At 37.4% G+C, this 23434-nt stretch overlaps 1 protein-coding gene across 9 annotated transcripts in view; it reads right to left on the bottom strand.

Annotated features, from left to right (window-relative positions):
- The window catches only part of MARK1 (microtubule affinity regulating kinase 1), a 58222-nt gene that overhangs the window by 16065 nt on the left and 18723 nt on the right, over positions 1-23434 (bottom strand). For all 9 annotated transcript variants that reach the window (XM_035559931.2, XM_035559950.2, XM_035559959.2 and 6 more), the window contains exons 2-10: positions 19729-19932; positions 18991-19044; positions 11099-11147; positions 9934-9999; positions 8875-8945; positions 7792-7848; positions 3896-4132; positions 3686-3805; positions 417-516 (exon numbers count right to left, since the gene is read on the bottom strand). In XM_035559931.2, the coding sequence (XP_035415824.1) occupies positions 417-516; positions 3686-3805; positions 3896-4132; positions 7792-7848; positions 8875-8945; positions 9934-9999; positions 11099-11147; positions 18991-19044; positions 19729-19932 (958 nt within the window). The remainder of the gene's footprint in view (positions 1-416; positions 517-3685; positions 3806-3895; positions 4133-7791; positions 7849-8874; positions 8946-9933; positions 10000-11098; positions 11148-18990; positions 19045-19728; positions 19933-23434) is intronic.

The raw sequence follows: 23434 nt of genomic DNA on the forward strand, positions 1-23434 counted from the left end.
CTGTTTTTTTGTTTTTTTTTTTTTTTTTTCTGCTTCTTGAAAAATCTCAACATTATTAAATGTAATTTAAAAAATAAAGCACTGGCAAATAGAAACCATGACAGCTATAGTGCCAAAGTATCTTTCTCTGACCATGGCTGATAAAAATTGTTGCCCTCATAACAAAGCCTGTTTCCTTTTGCCTTTTGAATTCTGTAATCTTATTTGTTCTTTCCTGTGCGTGTAGATTCATGTCAGCTCAGTCACAAGAGTAGCTATAAGGAAGGCATTGTAATAAAGTTTCTCATTTAAATAAAAAGAAAACATTTTACTTGTACGATGAGCTTGTATCTGAAATTCTGTGTAAGAGTTTAGCTTGACTTACAAGATAAAATTGCCTATGTAAGTCACACGTAACATCCTTGTAGAAGTCTTACCTATTCTCTTGGTGTCATTAAAGTCTGGTTCAGGCTCAGTATATGGCTTTAATTCTTCTTCTTCGTGGCCAACATTCATCCACCGATCCTTCATAATTTGCTAAGTAAAGAAATAAGCATTAGTTCAATATGCCATTTACTGTACCTGATTAAATCTGTGATAGCCGATGGGAAATAAGATAACTTGAAATTCATAATAATTTGAGTGTTGCTCTTTCCCTCCCACCTTTTCCCCCTTAACATCTTACAGTTTCTCCTTTGATCTTTCACGTTCTTTTTCCCCCCCCCCCCATTAATTCATTCCCTATACTGTTTGTTTACCATTTACAACAGAAGCAACCAGCTGAAATATCAGAAAAACTATGGGAAGACTGCACTTCCAACAAATACAAGTTTTTCATTTTGTTCCTTTCACTTCTATTGGTCTCTTAATCTTGGCTAGTTTAGGACTGACACACTTATGCCCTAATCTTGGTTAAGGTCTCTGGACGTTAATACAATACAAACTGTATCACAATAAATAATTTATTCAAGTAATAACAAAGTGAGATTTTGAGATTTTAGAAACTAAGGAATATTTCAGAAGCACGCCTACACTTCCCAGAGTCATACATTTCAAGACCTTGGTCCCAACTGGTCGTGTTTTTCTTATGCATCTTCTCACTGCACTTGAACTAAAGACTTTCACAGTTCAGCTGGAGGGGAAAATGCCTCTTAACTCTCTCTATGCCATGCAGATATTTACTTTAAAAATTTCTCCTGCATTCCTTGGAAAATTTCCTACTGTGGCCTGGACCTTTCATATGCCTGTAACATTGAGCAGCTGGAACACCTAACCACCACTACAATTTCTCCTTAAGGACATATTCATTAAAAAATAAAAAAAAATAAAAAAACAGCTAAAAACAATTTTCCTCCTACAGCAACAGGCATACATGCCTCTTCAGGGACGGATGCTAATAGCACTCACCAGACTGACAGAAGAGAGAAACAAGTGCCAACAAGTGAAGTTTCCCACAGGCTCCAAATATGCCTTGCAAACACCGAATTAAGTTATCTCTCACAAAGAGCAAAAAGACTCAATTTTCCACTGATATAACCAAATTCTTTGTATGCAGTGCTGCTGCCAAATTACAGACCCAAATAGCTGTATCCTTACAAGTACAATACAAAACTTTGTACTGGAGCCAGTTAGCATTTTGCTGACAAGAAGACAAAGATTTGCTCAAAGTTCTGTGACAGAACTGATTTGGGGGCTTTTGAAGGGGCTGGAGGGAAGGGACTGTGAATGCTTATTGCTATATTGCATTTCTGGTACATATATCATAAGCTTACTTGATGACAGATTCTGGTTATTTATTTGTAGCCTTGTGGCAACGTGATAGACTCCCAGAATAATACTACATGATCTGCAATTTTTATTTGTTTTTAAATACTGTTAATTAAATCTAGAGTGAAGCACAATGGGATTTTTGGATGACCAATCACACTGCTCAAATCCTACTTCCTTTTCTTCATCCTTCTTGAGTAGGCAAACCCAGCAATTCCCATTTACTGTATTTCATGTCTCAGGTACATGGATCTACAGTTCGGTGTAAGCTACTCTAGGTTTACATTTCTTAAACATTATCTTCTTGCTATCTTCTGTTTTTGAAGCACAAGATCTCACAGGCACTCTGAGTTATTGTGCAACTGTTGAAACAGGTTCTTACAAGCATTTGGAAATTTCTGGGATCAATATTACATCTACGTAAATTCAGCTTGGCTTCTAGTTAGCTGATTACAGAACAGCAGCCTTGGTCAGGGTATTTAAAGATCTGACTATCATCAACCCAAACTGTATTGCATCCAGCTAGATGTTATTGATGAAGATTCCCTTGACTTTCAAGGCTAATAAAAATCTTGCCTGTTTTATCTCAAAAGTTTAAAATAAATATATACTTTCATTCTATGTATTTTTAGAAGTGCTTATACAGAAGGAATAGCCATTTCTTTCTAAACCACATACCATATCTTTCTACTTTAACAAATGTGATTTTACGAACACTCATTTAAAACAAGTTTCTGATATCTTTTCCCCTCGCATTGGTGTACTGACCACTGACAATTATCATCACTACTTTTAGTGCTGACTCAAGACACCCTTGAGCCACATAACATTTACTTACTCTCTTCCATACAATCTGACAACTATAGTTTCCTGTAAGGCTGCTATGCAACACTTCTCTCCAGGGATAAAAGGGAAGTTTAAAAGAATTGGAAGACACCATAATATCTAGAATGAAAGTGAAATTAGAGCTGAAAGGAAACAGCTAGAAGTCCAGAGAAGAGTTTGAGAAAAGATTTATTTCCTAAAACTTTTATTTATTTAAGATTGAGAAAAGATTTATTTCCTAAAACTGAAAAACAACATGGGGAAAAAAAAATTCACCGTCTTGCAGTGACCTAACTCTTATCACTTCATCCTCTAGATGGTAATAAGCATAGCATAGTTAATAAATATCCAAACAGAAGTCACCACTCTATTCTCTTCAATACATATTATTTTCAATTTAAAACTATATCAAGTCACAAAACAGTGTCAGCTTCAAACAAGTTGCATGCAGACAGAGCTCAGTAAATGTATGCTTCCTTGAACAGGTAGGTAGCTTCCATGCCAGGGAGCAGAAGTCACACCAAAACAAATATAAAGCTGCTTAAATGGGATTTAATCTCTGGAACACTATCCACTGCTGCACAACTACACAGAAAGAAGAAACAAAGGTCGCTGGTGATTAACTCATGCAAATACTATTTTAAAAGCATTCTATTTATCTCCTGCTCTACTTTCATCTCTATGGTAAGTAGGTGTTATTTTCAAAAATGCTTATGGTATGGCTGGGTGCTGTTTTTCTGTTTCTGAAAAACTCCTCAAAGATAAAGATATTTACAATCTTGTCCTGTTTTCCCCACATTTTGAGTCTATTATCTGATCCAAACAAGCGTGAGCAGTTTGCACTTTGAAACACTCTTAAATGACAGCCTTTAGTCAGCTGCAATTAAGGTTAGACACCTTAACTGGCACCTTTATATTCAAGCTGCATTGTTTCTGGGATGTTTCCTAAGTTTCTTTTTTGTTTGTTTGTTTGTTTTGTTAATACAAATAAAACTTTCAGCCCTTAAAACAGGAAATACCGATCATGAGTAAATACAGAAATGTTAAGCAATTACTGCATTTTGCTCATTATTAAATCTCAAAACCTTTTTTTCTTAAAGATGAAATTACTTACTTCCAAGCTGCCTCGTTTTATTGGATTCAGTACTAGTAGCTTCTTAAGTAGATTTTCACAGTCTGTGGACATATAGAACGGAATACGGTACTTCCCCCTCAGTACTCGCTCCCTCAATTCCTTTAAAATAAAGTTTTAAAAGATGAACCTACAAATGATATTGAAGATTTTAAAGACAATAAAAGTCAAGATTTCATATTGTAACCCTACCTTTAGATTCTGACCATCAAATGGCAATGATCCGCTTACTAGTGTGTACAAAATCACCCCAAGGCTCCACACGTCTACTTCAGGACCATCGTATTTCTTTCCTTGGAAAAGTTCAGGAGCAGCATAAGGCGGGCTTCCACAAAATGTGTCCAGTTTATTACCAACTGTAAATTCATTACTAAAACCAAAGTCTGCAATCTTAATGTTCATATCTGCATCAAGTAGAAGGTTTTCTGCCTAAGAGGAAAATGAAAGAGGAAAAGGACAAGCTAGGTATAAGATCAATACACTACAGTGTATCATTTAATCAATAAATGCAAAAGCGTTTCATTTTCTGTATCTTTCTTGAAGAAAGAAAGGAACTAATCCTCCTTAATACATAGCCAATTTTCAGTCTTAGCCATATTTACCCAGGAAAATAGAACTGTTCAGCTTAAGACTGAAGCATATAGACATCTCAGAACAGCAATTTCAGCTTTTGAAAGCCAACTTCTGACACCAAGGAGCATATACTGAATCCCAGATATCTTCCATTTTGGTGGGATAGATGATAAAAGGTATTTAAGACTTCAAAAACAGATCTCTTCTGCTTGCAAGATGAAACACTTCACACCACATGCCCTAAGTTAGCATCCCATGCCAAAAAAATTCTCCCTCCTTTATTGCTAGTGTTATAGTCAGCAATAACATCACCAAGGTATTTAATACTCTATTACGTTGCATATGAAAAATGCATGTATTATACATCTCATAATATTAATGGCTGTTCAGCAACCACCATGTGCATGGAATGCATCACATATACATCTATGCAATCACTCAAGAACCTGGACAATCAGTGAACCACATCTTATACTTAACATCAGAAGATAAAAAGAGTGTGGTTAGAGAAATAATAATACATTACTGGAAAAGAATAAAGTGCATTTCTTAAGATACAAGAATGCAATGTGCACAGCAGAACTGGATAAAGTTTATTCATCTAACTGTATCCAGGCTCCTGATGTGTCCAGGCTCCAGATGTACATATCAACAGCACAATTACTTCTCAGTAACTGAGAAGTGCAAGAATCCTTCTCTTTCAACAGGAGGACAGACATTAGCCAAAGTACAGGATTCTCTTAATTGCCAAACATCAGCTTTATAGCAAACACAGAAATCTCTCATTGGATACTGTGTTCAGAGTTGAGCCCTCTTTGAAACAGATGGAAAACTGTTCTTTCCTTCTGCTCAGAGAAGGGAAAAACAAACAAAAGACAAGAAAACAAATTCCGCAAATATCTTAGTTTAGGATCACCGAAGCAGCAGACAATTTGTTGCTTACTTTGCTAAAAGTAAAAAGAAAAGGAGACAATCAACTACCAGCATATCAAGCCAATAGATGGGAAACATAACAGGTTATATTTTATTCCTGTAAAAGGTTAAATTCCAACCAACTTTCCTGAAAAATATTTTATTTTCCCAATTCATGACCTGTAATCTCAGCTGGTTCCAGCTGATATGCCTGCAGACAGACCCACAAAGCTATTTTCCAGATTTGACAGCCTTCTACATTACTGCACAAAGACTTCATTTTCCTTGTGGTGAAAACACTACTGTCAGTGCAGCTGCTCTGCGATTACAATAGCCCTCCTAGTTCAACAGTACTCTGTTACTCAAATACCCTGCACTTTTAGGTTTCTTTCTTAAACAAAAACATCAAAAACAACCAAAAAGAACCCTTATTAATATGCCAAATAACAAGACTATGCTCTTGTTGATTACATGTTCAGAGCAAAAGCGTTAACACTGAAAGGGCACAATAAGCTTTGTCCATCACAGTATGAGCAAAGCTGGGTTCACTTATAGCACTTTCTACGCAAGCTGTTTAGTATCACAGAAACAAACTGAAGGGAGACAGGTTAAGTAGCAAGGGGCCTTGCACTCCTCTTCTGCCAGAACAGGCTGGACAAAACTGCAGATTTTCTTATGCTTCTTCCTACTTCAGACTGAAGTAGCTTACATTTCTTAGAGTTTACCCTTTCTCTTATAAGACCAAAAAAAGCTTATCAAATCTCCAGCATGGTGCTAGACCTCAGTCTTGATGGTGCTAATGAAGTAAATTGGTCAGCCACGCCTGTAACTTGGAGAAAAGCAACAGAAGCAGATGTGAACGCAGGTAACTTTAAAGTTGCCTCTTCCTTCTCTCCAGCTCCATGCAAAGAGTTTTAAGTGAGACAGAGATGACACACAATGTTTGGAAAAGAGAGAGGAAGTGAGAGCACATCCTCAAAACCATACGTTTAGTCCTTTTACTCTGGGTAATGTATTTTCCATTGGCTAGGCTGACTAGCTCTTAATCACACCTAGTGCTGAAACTTTTCAAATGAGTCTAGCATAACTCCATCCAAGAGAAAGTGGAGAGAGAAAAGCAAACAAAGAAATTATTTTGGAGCCTGCCTGCCTGCTCTGCAACAAGGAAGGAGACAGCAGCAGAGCACTTAGGACAGATGGTAAAAGGGATATCATGTGAATACTGCAGAGCAGTTTTCTATAGTCTTGTGAGCTATGCAGAGAAGTGTATGCATGCTGTGCAACTAAGAAATGAATGAAGGATGAAGGCTGTAATGGTCTCTATGAGAAAAAGAAAGATGCAGGATGCTAAATAAATACAGCAAGAGTTAGTTACATAGCTGGGCAGAACAAGCAAGCGCCACATAAGGGTGAGGAGATGGCCGGCTCCTCCCTCCTACCCTCAGTCACAAGTAGTACGAGATCGCCAGTGAAAGGGGCTTCTTCAGCTCAGCCAACACATCTCGAGGTGCAGTCTTCTAGAAAGTCCAAAAGCAGTGGTGGGAGCAAGCTCCAGAGAGCTTGACAAAACATTCGCAGATGCCAAACCCCCATGCAAGAAGAGTAGTTTGTGGTTTTTTTTGTTTCTTTTTAATTAATTAAAAAAAATCTTTCAATAAGATCTGTCCCTTTCCTTCCATTCTCACTCAAGAGCACTGGCCATTCAATAGTACCTCCAACACCACATAATAACAGTCCTGGGAAAGGAGGACTCAGCAGAAAGGGATGCATTAGCCAGCACCACATGCACATGCAGGAGAAGACAGCTCAACAAGAGATTTGTAAGAAAGAGGTTGAAAGCATACTGCAGTGTACTGTAAGGAAGTTAGAGAAAATATACTGGTGAAATAAAAACTTAGGAATAACTCAAGCTCAGCTTTCACAACTATTTAGATATACTAACAAAAAAACCCCACAACCTATACTAGTGTATACCAGTGTTTTCTTTTTAAACAGAGACATTAAAGCAAGAGTACAAGCAAACTTTTAAATGGGTGAAGATTTTGTGTCCAAGTCCTATAGTACCTAGGTTTGGCATGAAGACAACTTCAGACTAAAGGCTTAGGTTGCACGTGCAGTAGCAGTAATTTTGGTTTACCTTCAATTTATTTTTTGGCCTGAATTAAACAATAAAGTACAAACCAGAAGTTCAAATCAATTAAAAACCTAATATAGTTCTTATTAATCACTAAGAAATGTACGTTCTACATACCTTGCGATATATTTTTTAATTGAAAATATTTTAATTAAGTGGTGTTGACTGCTGTCATTGAAATTCTGCAGCTTCCATGTGTAGATATCTGTACGCCAGCAGGTATAATACTTTAAAGAACATGTTTTTCTCCTAGAGCCAAAACTGGGATGAAAGTAACACATGTTCTATTCTTGTATTGCCTGTTGCAGCAGGCAAGCTACATTACATTTGTGCTTTAGAAAATCAGGAATCAAACACAAACAAGCGACAGAACATTCACATGTTCAGAGTCTATGGCAAGGAGAAGTATATAGGATGAAATTAAGTCTACACCGTCAATCAGTAAAATGAAGAATGAATAACAGCCTACCTTAAGATCACGATGAACTATGCATTTCTGGTGACAGTACTGCACAGCAGATACAATCTGAAACAAGATGATCAGTGAAATATGTTAGCTCAACCTCAGCATAAGTTTTCAGGTATCAGCAAGTAATTTTAGCTCCTGATACGATTCGGCAAAACATAATAAAGTTAATACATACAGCTTTCATTTTAGAAAATATTCGTGTAAGTTTCTTTACAGTTCAAATATTAAGACTGGAAAATCCCTAAGAGCAGCTCATTTTGTTACTAAGAAGTTCTACATATACTCCTCAAGGTAACAAGAGAAACATCTATTTTTAACAATGATCACCCCATACCAATAGCTATAAAGGGAAATCAAAATTCTCTTTTTCAAAAAAACAATAGCTGTATATTCCACCTTATATTTTATACTCCAAAATATTAGCAGCATACCTGTGCATTAAATTGTTAGCAGAATAGTTTGTTACACATTTTCATACATATCTTTTGCATATATATACACACATATATATAAATATAAACAAGTCCGAAACAGTAAGTTAAAAGCAGGTTCTTTACATGTAAACCATATACCTTAATTCTGAAAAATACTAAATTTTGTTTATTTCTTTCTTAAAGCTTTTCACAAAAAGTGTTTTAATCACTAAAAACAGTTCAAGAAAAAGATTAGGATGAGAATGTTTGAAAGTAAGGACCTAAAAACCTGTTATGGAATATCCGTCATACAAAACAATGTGACATAATACAGCAATATACATGCAATAATATCAACACCTCTAGCTAAAATGTCTGTTAAATACTAAAATATTCAGAAAAGAATTAAAGCCTCAAGTGAGTCACAATAAAAAAAATGTGGCTCCTAGGAACATCCACTAAAAAGAATGTAAAGCAGTCTATTACTATTTTTAGATACTACGTAGGAAGCAGATATTTTTTCTCTTCAGGGATTTTTTCCACTCCAGCTTTAATAAACATTACCACAACAATGAACTTCTTTTTAAGCAAAAGAAGTATGCACACACTCAAGTCTATCTAAAAATACCATAAATAGAAACAAAAGAAAGAGTGAATGTTAATTTCATACCTGCCTGAATTTTGCACGAGCCTCTTTCTCTTTCATTCTTCCATGTGCAACTAAGTAGTCAAACACTTCTCCTAAACATGGGAAGGATAAAACATCAGTTCTAGTGCCCAGGTTTTATTTTTGACTGTCAAGCACAATCAAGCAATGCTTGAAAACAAACCCTCCCCCTTTCCAGAGAAGAGAGAAATGGAAGCAGCCAGGAAAAAAGTCCTTTTTACTGCTTGCATTTAATTGCCTTATTTCAGACACATATAAGTCAAGAAATACAAAAATTGAAACTTTCACACTAAGACTTCCTCAACTTTTCAAAATGAATTTATTTCAAAAACACTGCAAAACAGAAAAAAAGTGATCATGAAAAATATTTGTCAGATATAAAATAAGCTAGGAAACAAACCACTTCTTATACACCAGATTTGTTTCACTTATCTCTAGCCATCTCACTTAACAGTGTATGTATTACTTCCTTTTTTCTTCCTCATTGTTCTCTTTCTAACAAAGCTGCTCAAATTCCTTTCAGATCCTCACCTTTGCACTATGTGACCAACAGCCTTTCCTAGCGTCACTAGCCTAGACTCCCTCTGCCCATTCAAACAATTCCCATTCAGATGATAAGCAGCTTCCCAAGCATGCACCCACTGTCCATCATGCTTTTTATGATCCTGCTTTATGATACCTTTCTCTTGTTGCTGATTTCCATTCCCTGGACCTGCCTCTCCAAGAGCTTTAGCATGCATTTTCAAGGTAAAATGAGGATTAGTGCTTGCCTAAATATAGCAGATAAGTACCAAGTCAAGTTTTCACCCAGAATAGGCACCAAGTTTTCTGCAGTAAACCTCAGATCAGTAACTATCCTTCAGCACAAAACTAACAGGCTACTTTACAGAACATTATGCAAGCAAAAAAGATTTTGCCCTGGGAGGTCTGCTAGGATCGTTGTGAAGGGCAAACTGGAATAGCCCATTAATTATAAAATCCTTAAATTGTTCCTAGGCACGCAACCGGCATGGCTTTCTGTATTTCAGTTTCTCCTTAAAGCAGAATTAAGAATCCACTTACCCCCACTGGCATATTCCATTACCAAATACAATGTCTTTTCTGTTTCAATAACTTCAAATAATTTTACTGCAAGAAAAATGAAAGAGAGAGATTGCAGCAGGGAGCAAATGCACAATGCAAACAAAAAAAAGCCTTATTCATGAAGTGAGTATAATTTATTGTCAGTGAGAACACTGCACTGTAAGAAAACTTTATATCCTTTAGGTTAGCATTCTTTTGAGGGGAAAAAAAGCAAAATTAATTTCAGGGTTGATAATAAAGCATATTAATTTACAATTTCCTCAGAAGTTTATGCACACTATACAAACAAGTTCATGCTGGAATTAGTGCTTGATTTGACAGACTTCTGCAAGATCATACAAGCCTTCCCTGTTCCACTAGTAAACTGCTCCCAGTTAGAAACTTGAGATGCTGACCAACTAAAAGCTGAATAGGTACCAGAACTGTTAGGAGTCTGACAGACTCTCCTCAGATGCCAACCAGTAACCACTCTTTTAAAACAAACACAACCTCATCACCACCCCCCACAAAAACACAAAAAACAGCAGAAGCTGAGAATGCTGGAAAAGCAACAGACGATTCAAGGGATGAAAGGGGAGTGCCTAGCATGTAGGAACTTGTATGCCTTGTCCATACCTTGTATGCAACAAGCCCTCTGGCCGATTCAGGAGCATTAAGTGTCTCTGGAACAAGACTGTCCAGCCCTCCTCAGCCAGAAGAATTGTCATCACAAAGTAAGGCCCTGAAGCTGTGGGGCAGGTGAAAGAACTAAAGCAGAAAGGGAAAATTACATACTTGGCAATTCTAATTTTCTGGAAATATCAGGCGGTAGGAGTCTTTCCTAGGCTGAAATAGTGGAGTCTTGCTTGTTTCACCTAGGGAACTCGTGATTTCAGTGTAAAGAGTGGAATTTGGGCCCTCAGTGGACCAGAGTGCTCAGTGATGCTGTCTTCCTTGACTGAACAATTTATCTCCTCACACCAAAACTCTTATTTCAAGCAGGGGCAATGAGGTAGGTAAGGCAACGAACACTTACTGTCCTATTATCTCAAAAAACTTTAAGGAAAAAGAAGCATAGCTGTGAAGTATACTCAAAATAAAGCCAAAAGAGTAAAGTATAAACAGCATAAGAATAAAAATGTTTGCAGAAATGCAGGACTCCTACCAATATTGGGATGATTCAGTATCTTCATTATTCGTACTTCTCGAAACAACTGTTAAGGAAGCAAGACAACATTCTTGAAGTGCGTTTATTAGGTAAAAGTTACTCAAGATAAGCAATTTTATAAGGAACAGCATAAACCATATGTTCCATATGTTAAAAAGAAACAGCATAAACCATACGGATTAACATTAGCATAAAATGTTCTATTTCTATGGGTACATAAATACAATGCACTGAAGTCCAGAAAACGAAATCCACATATTGTAAATTATATAATAACCAGTAATAGCTAGGACTGTATATTACTACCAAATCTATACCAAAGCCACACTAATTTTTAAGCTTTACACAGACACAGATAAATTCTATAGCCCTTTCTGGAGTAACAATGTTTAGAGTTTCCATTGACCAAAAACAATAGGTGCAAAATCAGTTATTTTGGTTCCTGGCAAGCTCAGTTAACTACTCTGAGTACATACATAAGTGTGGGTGCACACACAAGGTGTACTACTACTACATCTCACACACCAATGTTACAACAGAATTATAGACCAGGAACCCTGACATCCCAGTCCTTACGCTCCAGAGGTAAAGTGACCAAATTCCCTTTCCTCACAAGTGCCCGATCCTACACTGGGTCACAGACAAAAATGTCCCCTCTCTTTCCTGCCAAGACTGGAAGGTTTTTTATTGGAAGTCTGCTTGATGATCCTGAGTCACATAATTAAAAACAACTGGAAAAACTTACAGCTCTAAATATATACATTTAAGACCAGAAGGAAGATAGAGCATTAAGAGGTTTCTGCTCTTGCATTTTTAGCATTTTTGAGTTTAGTTTTACCAATTAAAGAAGAAGCGAAGCAAGACTAACCGAGGGGCTCAAAGGGAAGACAGACAGAAGCAACCCCAAAGCAACAACATAGTTCTGCTACCCTGTACTTGAAGCTGTAAACACTGGCAACTCTGCACTGTTTTACTTCAGCGAACTTCATCATATCCCCACTGTCCAAGTTGTTCACTATGCTGCACACACTCTAATCCCAGTAGGATGCTGAAATGCAGGGACAAAAGCTCACTGTCTTCAGCATAACATTTAGCTATTTTGCAAACATATTAGCACTACAGTCCTTCTTACACGGAAACTTGGCTCGACAGAGAAGTGTGCTGTGGCTGTTATGCTCGTCTGATGTCTCAGAGGACACCTCTGTTTCAAGATTAGTCTCGTTGATTCAGATACTACCTTTGCAAAAGGGCGCAATGATGCAAGCTGGAGACCGAACCCCTCCTGAAAGAGTAGCACTTTAGTTTGTATATTGTAATGCCTACAAAGGCATTCCTCTGGGACAACATGAGCAATATGATGCAGTTCATTCGTGTTTAAAATGTAATGCAATGCACTAGAATGAACCTTAGTAGATATTTGTTTGTTCACAAAGCTGGTTAAAAAGCATCACAGACTGTTCTTTAAGCATTTTTTTTGTTGTTTTTCTAAGTACTTGAATTTGTTGCACAAAAAATGAAAAGGTTCCTCAGGTAAATGAATTCATCAGAAGCTAACAAATCTAAACCAATGGACTGCACAACACAACAGCTGCAGAAGAAATACTAAGCAGATATATGCAAAATTGCAATTCCTGCCAGAAGACTGGAAAAATATTTCACAACTTAACAGTGCTACAGTTGGTATCAAAGTTATAGCAATGAACATGTCCTCATAAGTAGGATTAAAATATTAAATTTCTATAATTTCAAATCTAGAAAAAAAGACCATTAAGAAACACAATTTTACATGGAATTACTCTATTCAATACTTTCACCAGATTTAAAAGTTTACTAATTGGTTTAAGATTCAAATTGATTTCATAGTGACAACAGCTTTCATTCTATGTATGTAATTTTTTCATCCAGAAAGGAAATGGACATAAAAGTCTGTTTTCCTCAATACAGAACATTACTGACCACTAGCTTGATGCATACACTCTGTTGTATGAAACAATGACTTGCTCAGGTTCTGATTAGAAGACATCACCAAGACCCCAAGTATGGGCCTAGGTTTATTCCATCCAAACGCCAACAGATTCACCACCACCACCACCCCCAAACTTCTTGCATTAGATCTCCTGTTGAACAGACATTTTTCAGAAAACTAACGTGTATGTTCTCATATCAAAGCTGGTACACAGGCCTGGTAGTCATCAACAACACATAGTATAGTTTCAATCCTTTTAAAAGCAACGAGCTGTTCTAAGGCAAATTCTAAATGAACTGAATGAACTCGTAAGATGAATTTGGGTATTGCCCTCTTGGAGAATGTCTCTGAGGTGGGTTTTGGCAGGGAGGGCAGTTCTGGGTGGGTTTGTTGTTGTTGTTGTTTTTGTGCTTTTGTTGTTTGTTTTTGTGACTCAAAAGCATTTCTCCTGCTGGTTGAGATGTGTGTGCATACTTAGAGCAATGACTAGATGAGATTGAAACAGCAGAAATTATCCTGGATGATACTCATTCACACAAATTAGGCCAAGCACAAGCTGAATAGAAACTGGATATTTTATTTTACAGTTGAGATAGCGTCTGCTGCCCTACAAATGTACGAAAGCAGGTAAAGTGAGAAATCAGCAGAGTAAGAATTGAAAAAGGGTAGTTTATTGCCCATGAGATTTCCACGGCCCATGGGAAACGATGGTGTCTCAGTTACTGACATTTTCTTAGGCTCAGGAAATTCTGTCCTGCTTTTGTATACAGCCCACTGCTGCTACACAGACATTTTCCCAATATGGTACTTCCATACTAATCCTCTTGGTGCACATGCAACTAACTTCCCTTTTGTTAAACTATTTATTTTCAAATATTTTCATGACTTTTCCCTATATATGAATTCCCCATTGCACCACGCTGACCTGGCCAAAATTAGGGCCTGCCTGCACACAACAGAAAGGGGCAAGTTTTCAAACTTGTGGGTAACAGTTTCTGATGTTCTTCTGCCTCACTTTGCTGCCAATATTGATAAAGCTACCTCAAAAACACTTTTTTTTATGGCTGAAATAAACTGGGAAAGGTTAACCTGCTGTTGAAACAAAACCACTGCTTATCTCTCTGACCAACAACTTGACATCTTCTGCGCATGGCTCTAGCTACCTGCATCCATTCATTCTTTCTGGTCACAGTTATACTGTGAAAAACTTAGTTAAGAAAATAATATAACTAGTTAGAAAAAAAAATAATATGAGTCAAATTGGCAGCTACTGAATAGTCAAAAGGAAAAGAAATCTTGTGAACTAGGACAGTTTCACTAGAATGTAAGTCATTTGTAGTATTACAGGCAGAGTGAAGCTAGAAATGCTTCACATTTCTTTATGAGAATTGATAGGAAACATGAGTTACATCACTGATAAAATTAAAAACATATTATTTGAAATACGCAATTCAAATCTTGGAACCTATCTGCAGGTATCTAATAACTAAATTCCTTGTTCTGAGAAACGATGAAAAACACCTTGGTGGTTGTACTTCTCATATGACTCCCCACCTAAACAACTGTCCGCTACTGAAACTACAGAACCTAAGATTGCCTTCTACATGGGAAGATCCGCATTTCTCTTCAGAGCTTGTGTTTTGCAGTTGTTAACACTGGCTTCTTGACAAATGTCCAGCGGTTGTTTACCTGGTGCAGTTCTTGCTGAAGAAATTGACATTTTCAGACCTTCATCTGAAGTAACTGAGGTAGAGGCATCTTGTGATTCCAGCACAGGTAATGCACGTATTCTGCAATACTGTCAGATAACTAAGCCACACAGCTTTGTTAAAGCTGCTTGGCCTGGAAGATACCTTCCAACCAGGACAAACAACTGAAATAAGGGAAGACTACTACACAAAGGGCAACAAACACAGCCACGCTACAGCTTGCATAGCTCCTGCCCATATGACCCAAGTGGACATGGGAAGGTGTCTCAAGTTGGAAGGAAGAGTAGGGAACTTTATTTGAATTCAGATATTCAAAAAAGCAGAGGGGAGTGTGATGGAAGTCATGCAAAAAAACACAAACAACCCTGTTCTCTACATTCCTGGTATATTCAGGATTCGATGTGGTCCAGTATAAATGAACATTTATACAAACTAAGGAAATGCCAACATGTACTCCTCCACCCTCCAGCTTTCTCTCCCAAGAAGTAAACAACCTAGAAAACCTTTGAACAATAGATAACACTTGCATAAGACTGTAAACAGTCTACAGGTATTAGGGTAAATTAATTTATATTGCAACTCTTATCCCAAATTAATGCTCCACGGATTATAATCTTGTATTTTTCTCACCTTCCCCTTGCAGAAGTATGTTGATCATTAGCATGACTTACGTCAATAATGATGTATTTACAAACAGATACATCTTTGAACAACAGCCACCACACCCCTCAGTAATACCTAGCATTCTTGTATATGCAAAGGAAGAGATGTATTTAAAAAAAAAACAATTATTTTCTACAAAGCTACGTTTGTTAATTTTACAGAAATTTGGACAAAATAATGGAATTAGCTCTCCTTTCACTTATAAACCGAGTTACAGGATTATATGATGATCTATTTTACTGTTAAAAAAAAAGAAAAAAAGCTGTTTCAGAATTCAAGCATAACCAGATTTTCTTGAGCACCAGCATACTGCTGTCTGAAAAGGTGAGAGTGCTTTCTGACTTCCCTTTCCCCTGCTTGCCACACATGTATAAGACTGCTCTTCAGTCTTAGAGTGTTACCATTAAAAAAGCTCTCAAACAAGCGTCTCCTTGTTGCAAACGGGTTATAGCCTCAATGGCTTTACTTATAGAAGAGGACAGCCAACATCAAACTCAAGTTGTAGTACTGGTACCTGTGGAAAAGGCAGAAGGCCTGAAAATTTGACTCCTGCTTTTGCAGTTTCCTTCTGTCACGCTATTGCTACCACATCAGCTTGCTGTAAGGTTGACATCTACGTTTAAGATTTATTACCATGTCACTAAAAAAAACACTAAAAATCTTAAGTTAATTGAGTCAATCTAGTCCCTAATTAACTACTGAGAAGGGATGTTGCAAACAAAAAAAAAAAAAAAAAAACAACCTAGAGCTTTGAATAGGTAAAACATTGAAATTGTTCCACTGCTACCACTTTTGTTCTAGTTTTAATAATAACACAACCTAAGTTCTAGGCCTAAGATATGCTTGGTGAGTAAAAAAAAAAAAAAAAAAAAAGCCCCACTGACCGCCCTGAAAAGGGGAAACCTGGAAATGTCACTCAGTAATCAAACCTATTAAGAAAAAGAGCATCTTCTGTTTCAGTGTTTTTGCATAAGAGCAGCACAATGCTATTTCAGAAACGTCAGTGAAGTCAATACAAGAAGACACCTTTATGTAGTAGACATGCAGAAAGTAGAAGAGCGATTTCTTACATGTGGGAAAAAATTACCATCATGACAGTGGAAAAAGCTCTGTCAGTACAATACACTACTATCAGGACAAAAGTCTACCAAAGAAAAGAACAGTTCTGTCTCTTAACCAGGTGCTCATGGAGTAAGATGGGAACCACACACTGAACAACTAGAAAACCAAATAAAAAGACAGTGCCCGTAATTCAACATTGTTTATCTATTTAATGAGGAAGAGGTCCTGAAGATGGAACTATATTATAGTTTAAGACAAATTTTCACATTGTATGTCCAGTGATGCCAAATGAAAGATTCACAGCTTTCTTCTGTCATCTGCTAACACCTGATGTTTTAAGTTCAAGTAGCTACTACGCCTGCAAAGTAGCCTGTCTATACTATATAGCATAAATAACATCAGAAAGTGGCTAAGGACAATGTAAACTTTCTCTGCTTTCATATCCATGACTAACTACAGACCCAGCTTGTATGACACTTGCAGCAACTGAGGTTGTATGCTCAAATATTCCTGTTTATAACAGAACAGGACATGTGAAACTGATGCTTCAACTCATTTTATCCAACTAGGTCAGTAGCAACTATTAAAGCAAAACCTACTTGCCCTTTGTATCCCTTATACTGCAGTGAATGGAAATAGAAAGGCACAGGGGTCATTCACAAAACCAAACATCACCATGTATTTGTCATGTCTGATTAATAATGCATGTCAACAAGTTATTGAAGGCCTACCAGTTTTGCTGACCTGCATACAGTTCATCAGCTTTTAGGTTCTAGAGATGGTAGTCTCAACCGCTACCTTAGGTGAGTAAAAACTCAGGAGTGGTACTTTTGTACCCTACTTAGTAACTTACTTCAGCATTCCTCTATAAATATCCATTAGAAAAGTGCCTGTTCCAATTGAAACTATAGTACTCATCACCATTCCCCATTTCTAACATATCTTGAAGAAAAACTGACTGCTTAAGTACTTCATGCACAGTACAACCCCAATGAAAATTCTGAAAATTCCCATTACACTAAACACTATATAATGCACAAAGAAACAAGCTTCTACATTTTTATTTTTGTCCTGAACCTTATATAAGGACTGTGAAACTTGGAGACTTCATAGAACAGAACTTATACTTTCCATATATACACACAGATGACATATCAAAACAGTAGCAGAATTAGTAATTCAAAGCATGCTGATGAACCACCCAACCCTAAAAGGCAACTCAATTAAAATACACTGGGAAAGTATGTCTTTCACCCTCTTATTGCTGGACAATGAGACAAGCTCATCTAACTCTCCCAGCATAAATTCCAGGCTATGTAGGAAACAAGCTACACAAGCAGCACAGGATTTCCCCAATATGCTCTGTCAAGTACAGCCTCAGCGAGTCCCTCTCCACCAGCTCATTAGTAGCAAAGAGATTTGCTTAATACAGGACAGGACTCAAGGACAGCAAAGCTTTTGCATGGACCCTAAACAACAGGCTGAATTAAAAAAAATCCTCAAGAACCCACACACAAACAAAAATACCACGGAAGAGAAATTAAAGTAAACAAATTAAAGAGCTAAAAGAAATTAAAGTAAAAGGAAGATAAAACAAAGCTGTTCGTAACTCCCCATAAGCAAAACTACACAATAAAATAAATGTAACAGCAGCCAGAGATAAAAGAACAGTAATAAGCCTGAGCTTCTCTCTTATTCTACAGCTACAAACAGGAGTCGAGTATTTAAAAAAAGAAAGAGGTATATTTTTGTTTGTAAACAAGTAACCTCCAGAAGGACAATACAAGGTTTCAGTACTTCAGCCAACAACCAAACATATGCGTGGTTAAATCATACAAACAAACAAAAAAATTACAATCCAGGTTTCTGGTAAAACACTTATCACAGCATCACAATGGCTATAAAGGGATTCTGAATTTCAATCTACAGGTACTGACAGTGCAACAAACCCAATCAGAATGCTCTGATTACCTTCAGCCATTTCTTCAATTCTATACACAAAAAGTAATTGTCTAAGGTCCCTTAAGTTAAAAAATATTTTATTGAAGTTGAAAGAACAAAGACAAAGGTAAAAAAACATTAAAGCTGCAGAAATTGGCACTCTTACAGCTCCACAAAATCAATTACTACATTAAAGAAAAATCCAAGAAAAACACTGTCCTTTATAGCATTTCATTTTGATTTAGTATGTAGACAAGTTATTTGTGTATATAATTAGACATGAACTTTATTGTCAGCAAAAACTAAAGCTGGAGGAAGAAGGAAGAGCAAAGAAGCAGTGCTTAGTTAGGAACCATATAGAGTAACTGCCAGCAAACAAATCACACACACACATTATAGCGAAGACCGTAGGATACCACTGTCCCCCAAGGTCACAGATACACAGAGATGTTTGTTTAGCAAGATAAAGGGACCAAATATTTTTGCAAAGGAAATAAAAGATCACAGTTCAACTGTTTACAGAGTTTCAAACATTATGGTTTGCTTACCTTTTGCAGACTAGTAGGGTTTAGCTGGGTTTTATCTATTATTTTCACAGCAACCTTGAGGAAAAAAACAAAACAGCAATCAGGGATTACTAATCTCAGAAAGAATGTCTGAACAACAGTATATTGCGTATCTATGAGCAAAGCCATATATGTGCCTAAGACACATATGTCTTAAGTGCCTGTAAGACACATGTAAGTGTATGTCTGCTTTTATGCATTTCAGCAAGCAAAATTTCTCACCTATCAGGATCTACCAGCAGGAGTTCAGGACTTTGCCACTGGATGGTATCACAAAGGAATCATTTTATACTTCTGTCAGTGTTTGGACAGAACAATGTTAATCTTGTCCACTGGAAAACCACCCCCCCTCCCAAGCACCAGGAGGTACTCTATCGATTTCTCTAAGTTTGGCTTTGGAAATAGAGATATGAAATGGACCTCCTCCCAAACCAAAATACCCTCTCTGATTGGCAACCTTTTTCTCATCTCGTTCTCCAAGAATTTACATTTTCGAAAGAGGAGCATGGTTAGGAGAAAAAGTTTAGGCATATCAGATAATTTTTCATACAGCCTGCAACAGCCTTTCTGCGTCTTCCTTTGTGATGACAGAAATTGGGCTTTTCATATTCAGAAGAGAAAGGTAAAACAAGAGCAGAGATACTTGCTATAAAGATAACCAAAGAGAATATAAAATATTATGTCAGCCTTTTTATTATCGTAGTATTTGCAAAGGCTTACCTCTCTTCCAGTAAGAACATGCCTTGCCAGTTTCACTTTGGCAAAATTTCCTTTTCCTATTGTTTTCAGTAAGCGATAGTTTCCAATGTGAGGATGCTCTTCATTGGTAGATGTAATTGAATTTCTACATCGGGGGATGTTCTGTCTGCTACTTGACTTGATAGGCTGGACATGTGGTTCAGTGTATCCATCCACAGAGGTATGCTGTAAGGCAAATAAAATATTTAGTAATTAACTTACTTGGATTTTAGACTGTTGCAGCTGAATAGACTAAAAATCAAAGGAAGCGTGGAGAGGAGTAATTTATTTACTTTTCACAAGTATAAGTGATGATTTTAGATTGTAGTCTAAGCGGAGCGTGCTGCCTTTGCATGGAGTTTGATGCACATCTCAAGAAAAAGGTCTGCAGAAAGATTTTACTAGCTCCAGAAGTAAAACTGCAGACATCTACGCGCCAATCATTAAGCCATTACAGATTTTTTTCTAGTATGAAACTATGCCAAACTACACACTACACACCACTGTTGCAAATATATTTGTACAATCATAAACAAATTTAATCTTTTATAAATACATAATACCAAAAACATTGTATTTTGGCATACCTGGAAACAAGATTTCACTCATTTTTTTCCCCAACTTCCTTCATCTCAAATAACAGTATGAGAAAATATGTATTTTTCAAGCAAGCTTTGCTCCCAAAACCTGTTTGCATCTTTCTGTAAGCTATAGGATTTCTTAGTCAAGTCATTAATGGTACGTATTTAGTTAAAAAGTCACAAATTATCAAAACAAACCTCCATAAAGCTCATAAATATACTTTAAACCTCAAAAGTCTGAAGAACTAAAAGGATGTTATTTTTAATACAAGATTTGATACAATACAGCACCCAACCTTAAATGTTAGTAACTTCTGTACTCCTCAACTTCCAAGTACATAGGGCAAGATACAGGCGAGTCTTGGAAACCTTCCAAGTAGATAGCAAAAGAACAGAAGGTGTCAAAGTGGGGTTAAAGGTTTCTGTATTTCAGGTGCATTACAGTATCGGCAGCAAACGGGTACAAACTTTTAACACATGAAATTTAGCCTCCAATCTTTTTAAGATACAGATTTTAAGGATGGCAAGTACTGCAGGTAGAAACAGCTTCTTCCCAGAATAACGTGTAGATTCGTAACAGAAAGGCATGCTTCCTCCTCCCAAGACTCAAGTTTTCAGTAAGCATAAAGCACAGCACAACTCCAGATACGTTAGTATTTTCTCTTTATTCCCTGCTTCGATCAAGAAGTGATGTCTCAGTTCCTCTGAGCAGAGCACTGAGCCAGACACAGACCAAAGGTTCCCAGACCTTTCCCCGTCAGCTGAGCACAGGGCCAGCGGGCAGCACTTAGGTTTACTGTTTCTCCCCACCAGCCGACCCTCATGCAAGTCAGTATTTCCTCGTACAAGACAGAATTTGAAGCAGTGCTTCCAACTTTAGCGTGCCGTTATTGCAGACCGATGGCAGCCCCCTCCTGTAAACACCCCGGCTTCCACACAGCCCCGTTGAGCTGCGAGGAGTTATTTCGGTGTGCAGGCACCACGAGGACTGGGAAAACCAGCAAACAGCTGCAACGAAACCGGCACAAACAAGGAGCACAGCAGAGCCCAAACGTTCCTCCCAAAGGCAGCACAGCTCTGCTTACATCACCTCCATCAGCAGTAATTATTCACCATGGCCAGGACAGCGCTCCTAAATATAATTTTCTAGTTCTCTTTTCATTATCCGAGCGTCTCTGCAAAACCCTACTTTTCCCCCACTGCTTAATATAGAGCTAAAGCATTTTCCAAGTTGTTACAGAACCAAGGAAGTCAGGCGTGTTTAGGTTCTGTGTATCGGATGAATACATTCAGCCATGAAGCACCACGCTGCCAGTAGTATTTATCCCTTAGAAGCGCGTAATTAAAATACTTTCTGTGGACTCAGAGGATCAGAAGGACAGCTCCAGGCTAAGAGGCTTTGAAACATTCCTTCAAGGTAGGACACCAGTCCTACACGTGATAAAAACAGAGCCCAAATGAAAATCTTGCCTAAGAAAACACCCTGCAAGGTAATTTATATTTTATTAATAATATTTGTACAACGCTGACCATGAATATTAGAGCTGTACCTAGAAGCCCATCCAGAGCTCCTGTACGTTAGACAAGCAAGTTTTAAGAAGTCTCTGAGCCTATTTCTGCACACAATTAGACCTCCCCGACATGAAATATAATGCCTACCAAAAGCATTTACCCTTAGTATCAATTGCCAGTTTCACAGGGTTAGCCTACTTCCACTAGGCACTGGAAAGGATCTTTTAGCTAAGCAGTTGGACAGGCAAGGAAAACCAACACCACTGGCCAAGAGACAGACAGCTTCCCCAGAGAGATCATTTCAATGCAGATCTAACATCGAAATCAGTTATTTAATCATAACGACAACACAACAGAACCTGTCTGAAGAAGAAAAAAACAACTCCAGGTTCATGGCCACGACTACTCCGGATGTTGGGCTTTCCGTGGCAGAAAAAGTATACCCCTCCTTACAGTTTGAGTATTCCCTCTTACACAGGGCCTTCTCCACAGCTATGCTTACAGAAGGCAGAAAACAAGCATAAAACAGGTCAACTGTCTTAGTTTGTGAGCCACATAGCTATAATCTCCGAATTTGAAGAGCACCGAATCAATTTCAATTTTTTTTTTTTTTAAAGTTTTGAAAGGAGCCTCTCTTTTGCACATAGCTTGCTAGTGAAGGAAAATAAAAAAGGAATTTAAACATCAAACTCAACAGCTTCTATAGATCAGCATTAAATGAAATAAAAACATGACAAGGTTGAGATATTGCAAAAATCAACTTAGGTCACATAACAGTATCTCAGAGATTACTCCCAACTGATGCAAAAGCTGAATTCCAGGGCAGCGTGTAACATCCACGCTGTCCAGAAAGGGAGACTATGTCATTTTAAGCCTTTGCTGGTCCATTACACATTCATTCATTATGCATCAGCTGCTATGAGGCTATTTTAAAATGCTATTTCAGAAGAACAACCGCTAAATTCTGAGTATTTTAGGATGGTGGAAACAAATAGGCTGTAAAAAAAAAAAAAAAAAATCCACCACACCACCACTCCCCTTTAAGATCCCTGCCACCTAATAACAGTTCTGGCTAACAATCTGCACTTCCTGCACAGGGCTTTAATTAGGGATTCTCACATTTCTGGAGATATCTTGTAATTTGTCTTGACGTGTATCATGTACTAGTAATGCACTGTTTCCCAGTACATCACAAACAAGGCTCCCTGTATGTTCAGTTTATGTCAGTGTTCAGTAAAATGTCTAAAAATCAACACAAAATTAGACGTTTCATAAAACAATTTTAAACAAAAAGGTGTGGCAGTACTAAATGTCGAGAGCTGAAACAGTACATTGAAGTAGCCATTTAGGTATTTGGCATTAGTCAAATATTTAAAAACAACCTTTCCAGAAATATAAACAGAAAGTAGTAATTCTGGCATTCAATTTTAGATCATTATTACTGAAGAGAGCTGATTAACTCTTACTACTGCTAGCTAGGTTTGTTTCTGACAAGTTACAGTAGGATTACTGCAGCAAGCCAATCTTACTCAAACTGCAAGAGTCGCATCCCTTGCTCCCCACGCCCCGCTGCCAAGAACCAAAGCTGTCGTTCC

The sequence above is a fragment of the Cygnus atratus genome, chromosome 3, assembly GCF_013377495.2.
Source record: "Cygnus atratus isolate AKBS03 ecotype Queensland, Australia chromosome 3, CAtr_DNAZoo_HiC_assembly, whole genome shotgun sequence".
Taxonomy (NCBI): domain Eukaryota; kingdom Metazoa; phylum Chordata; class Aves; order Anseriformes; family Anatidae; genus Cygnus; species Cygnus atratus.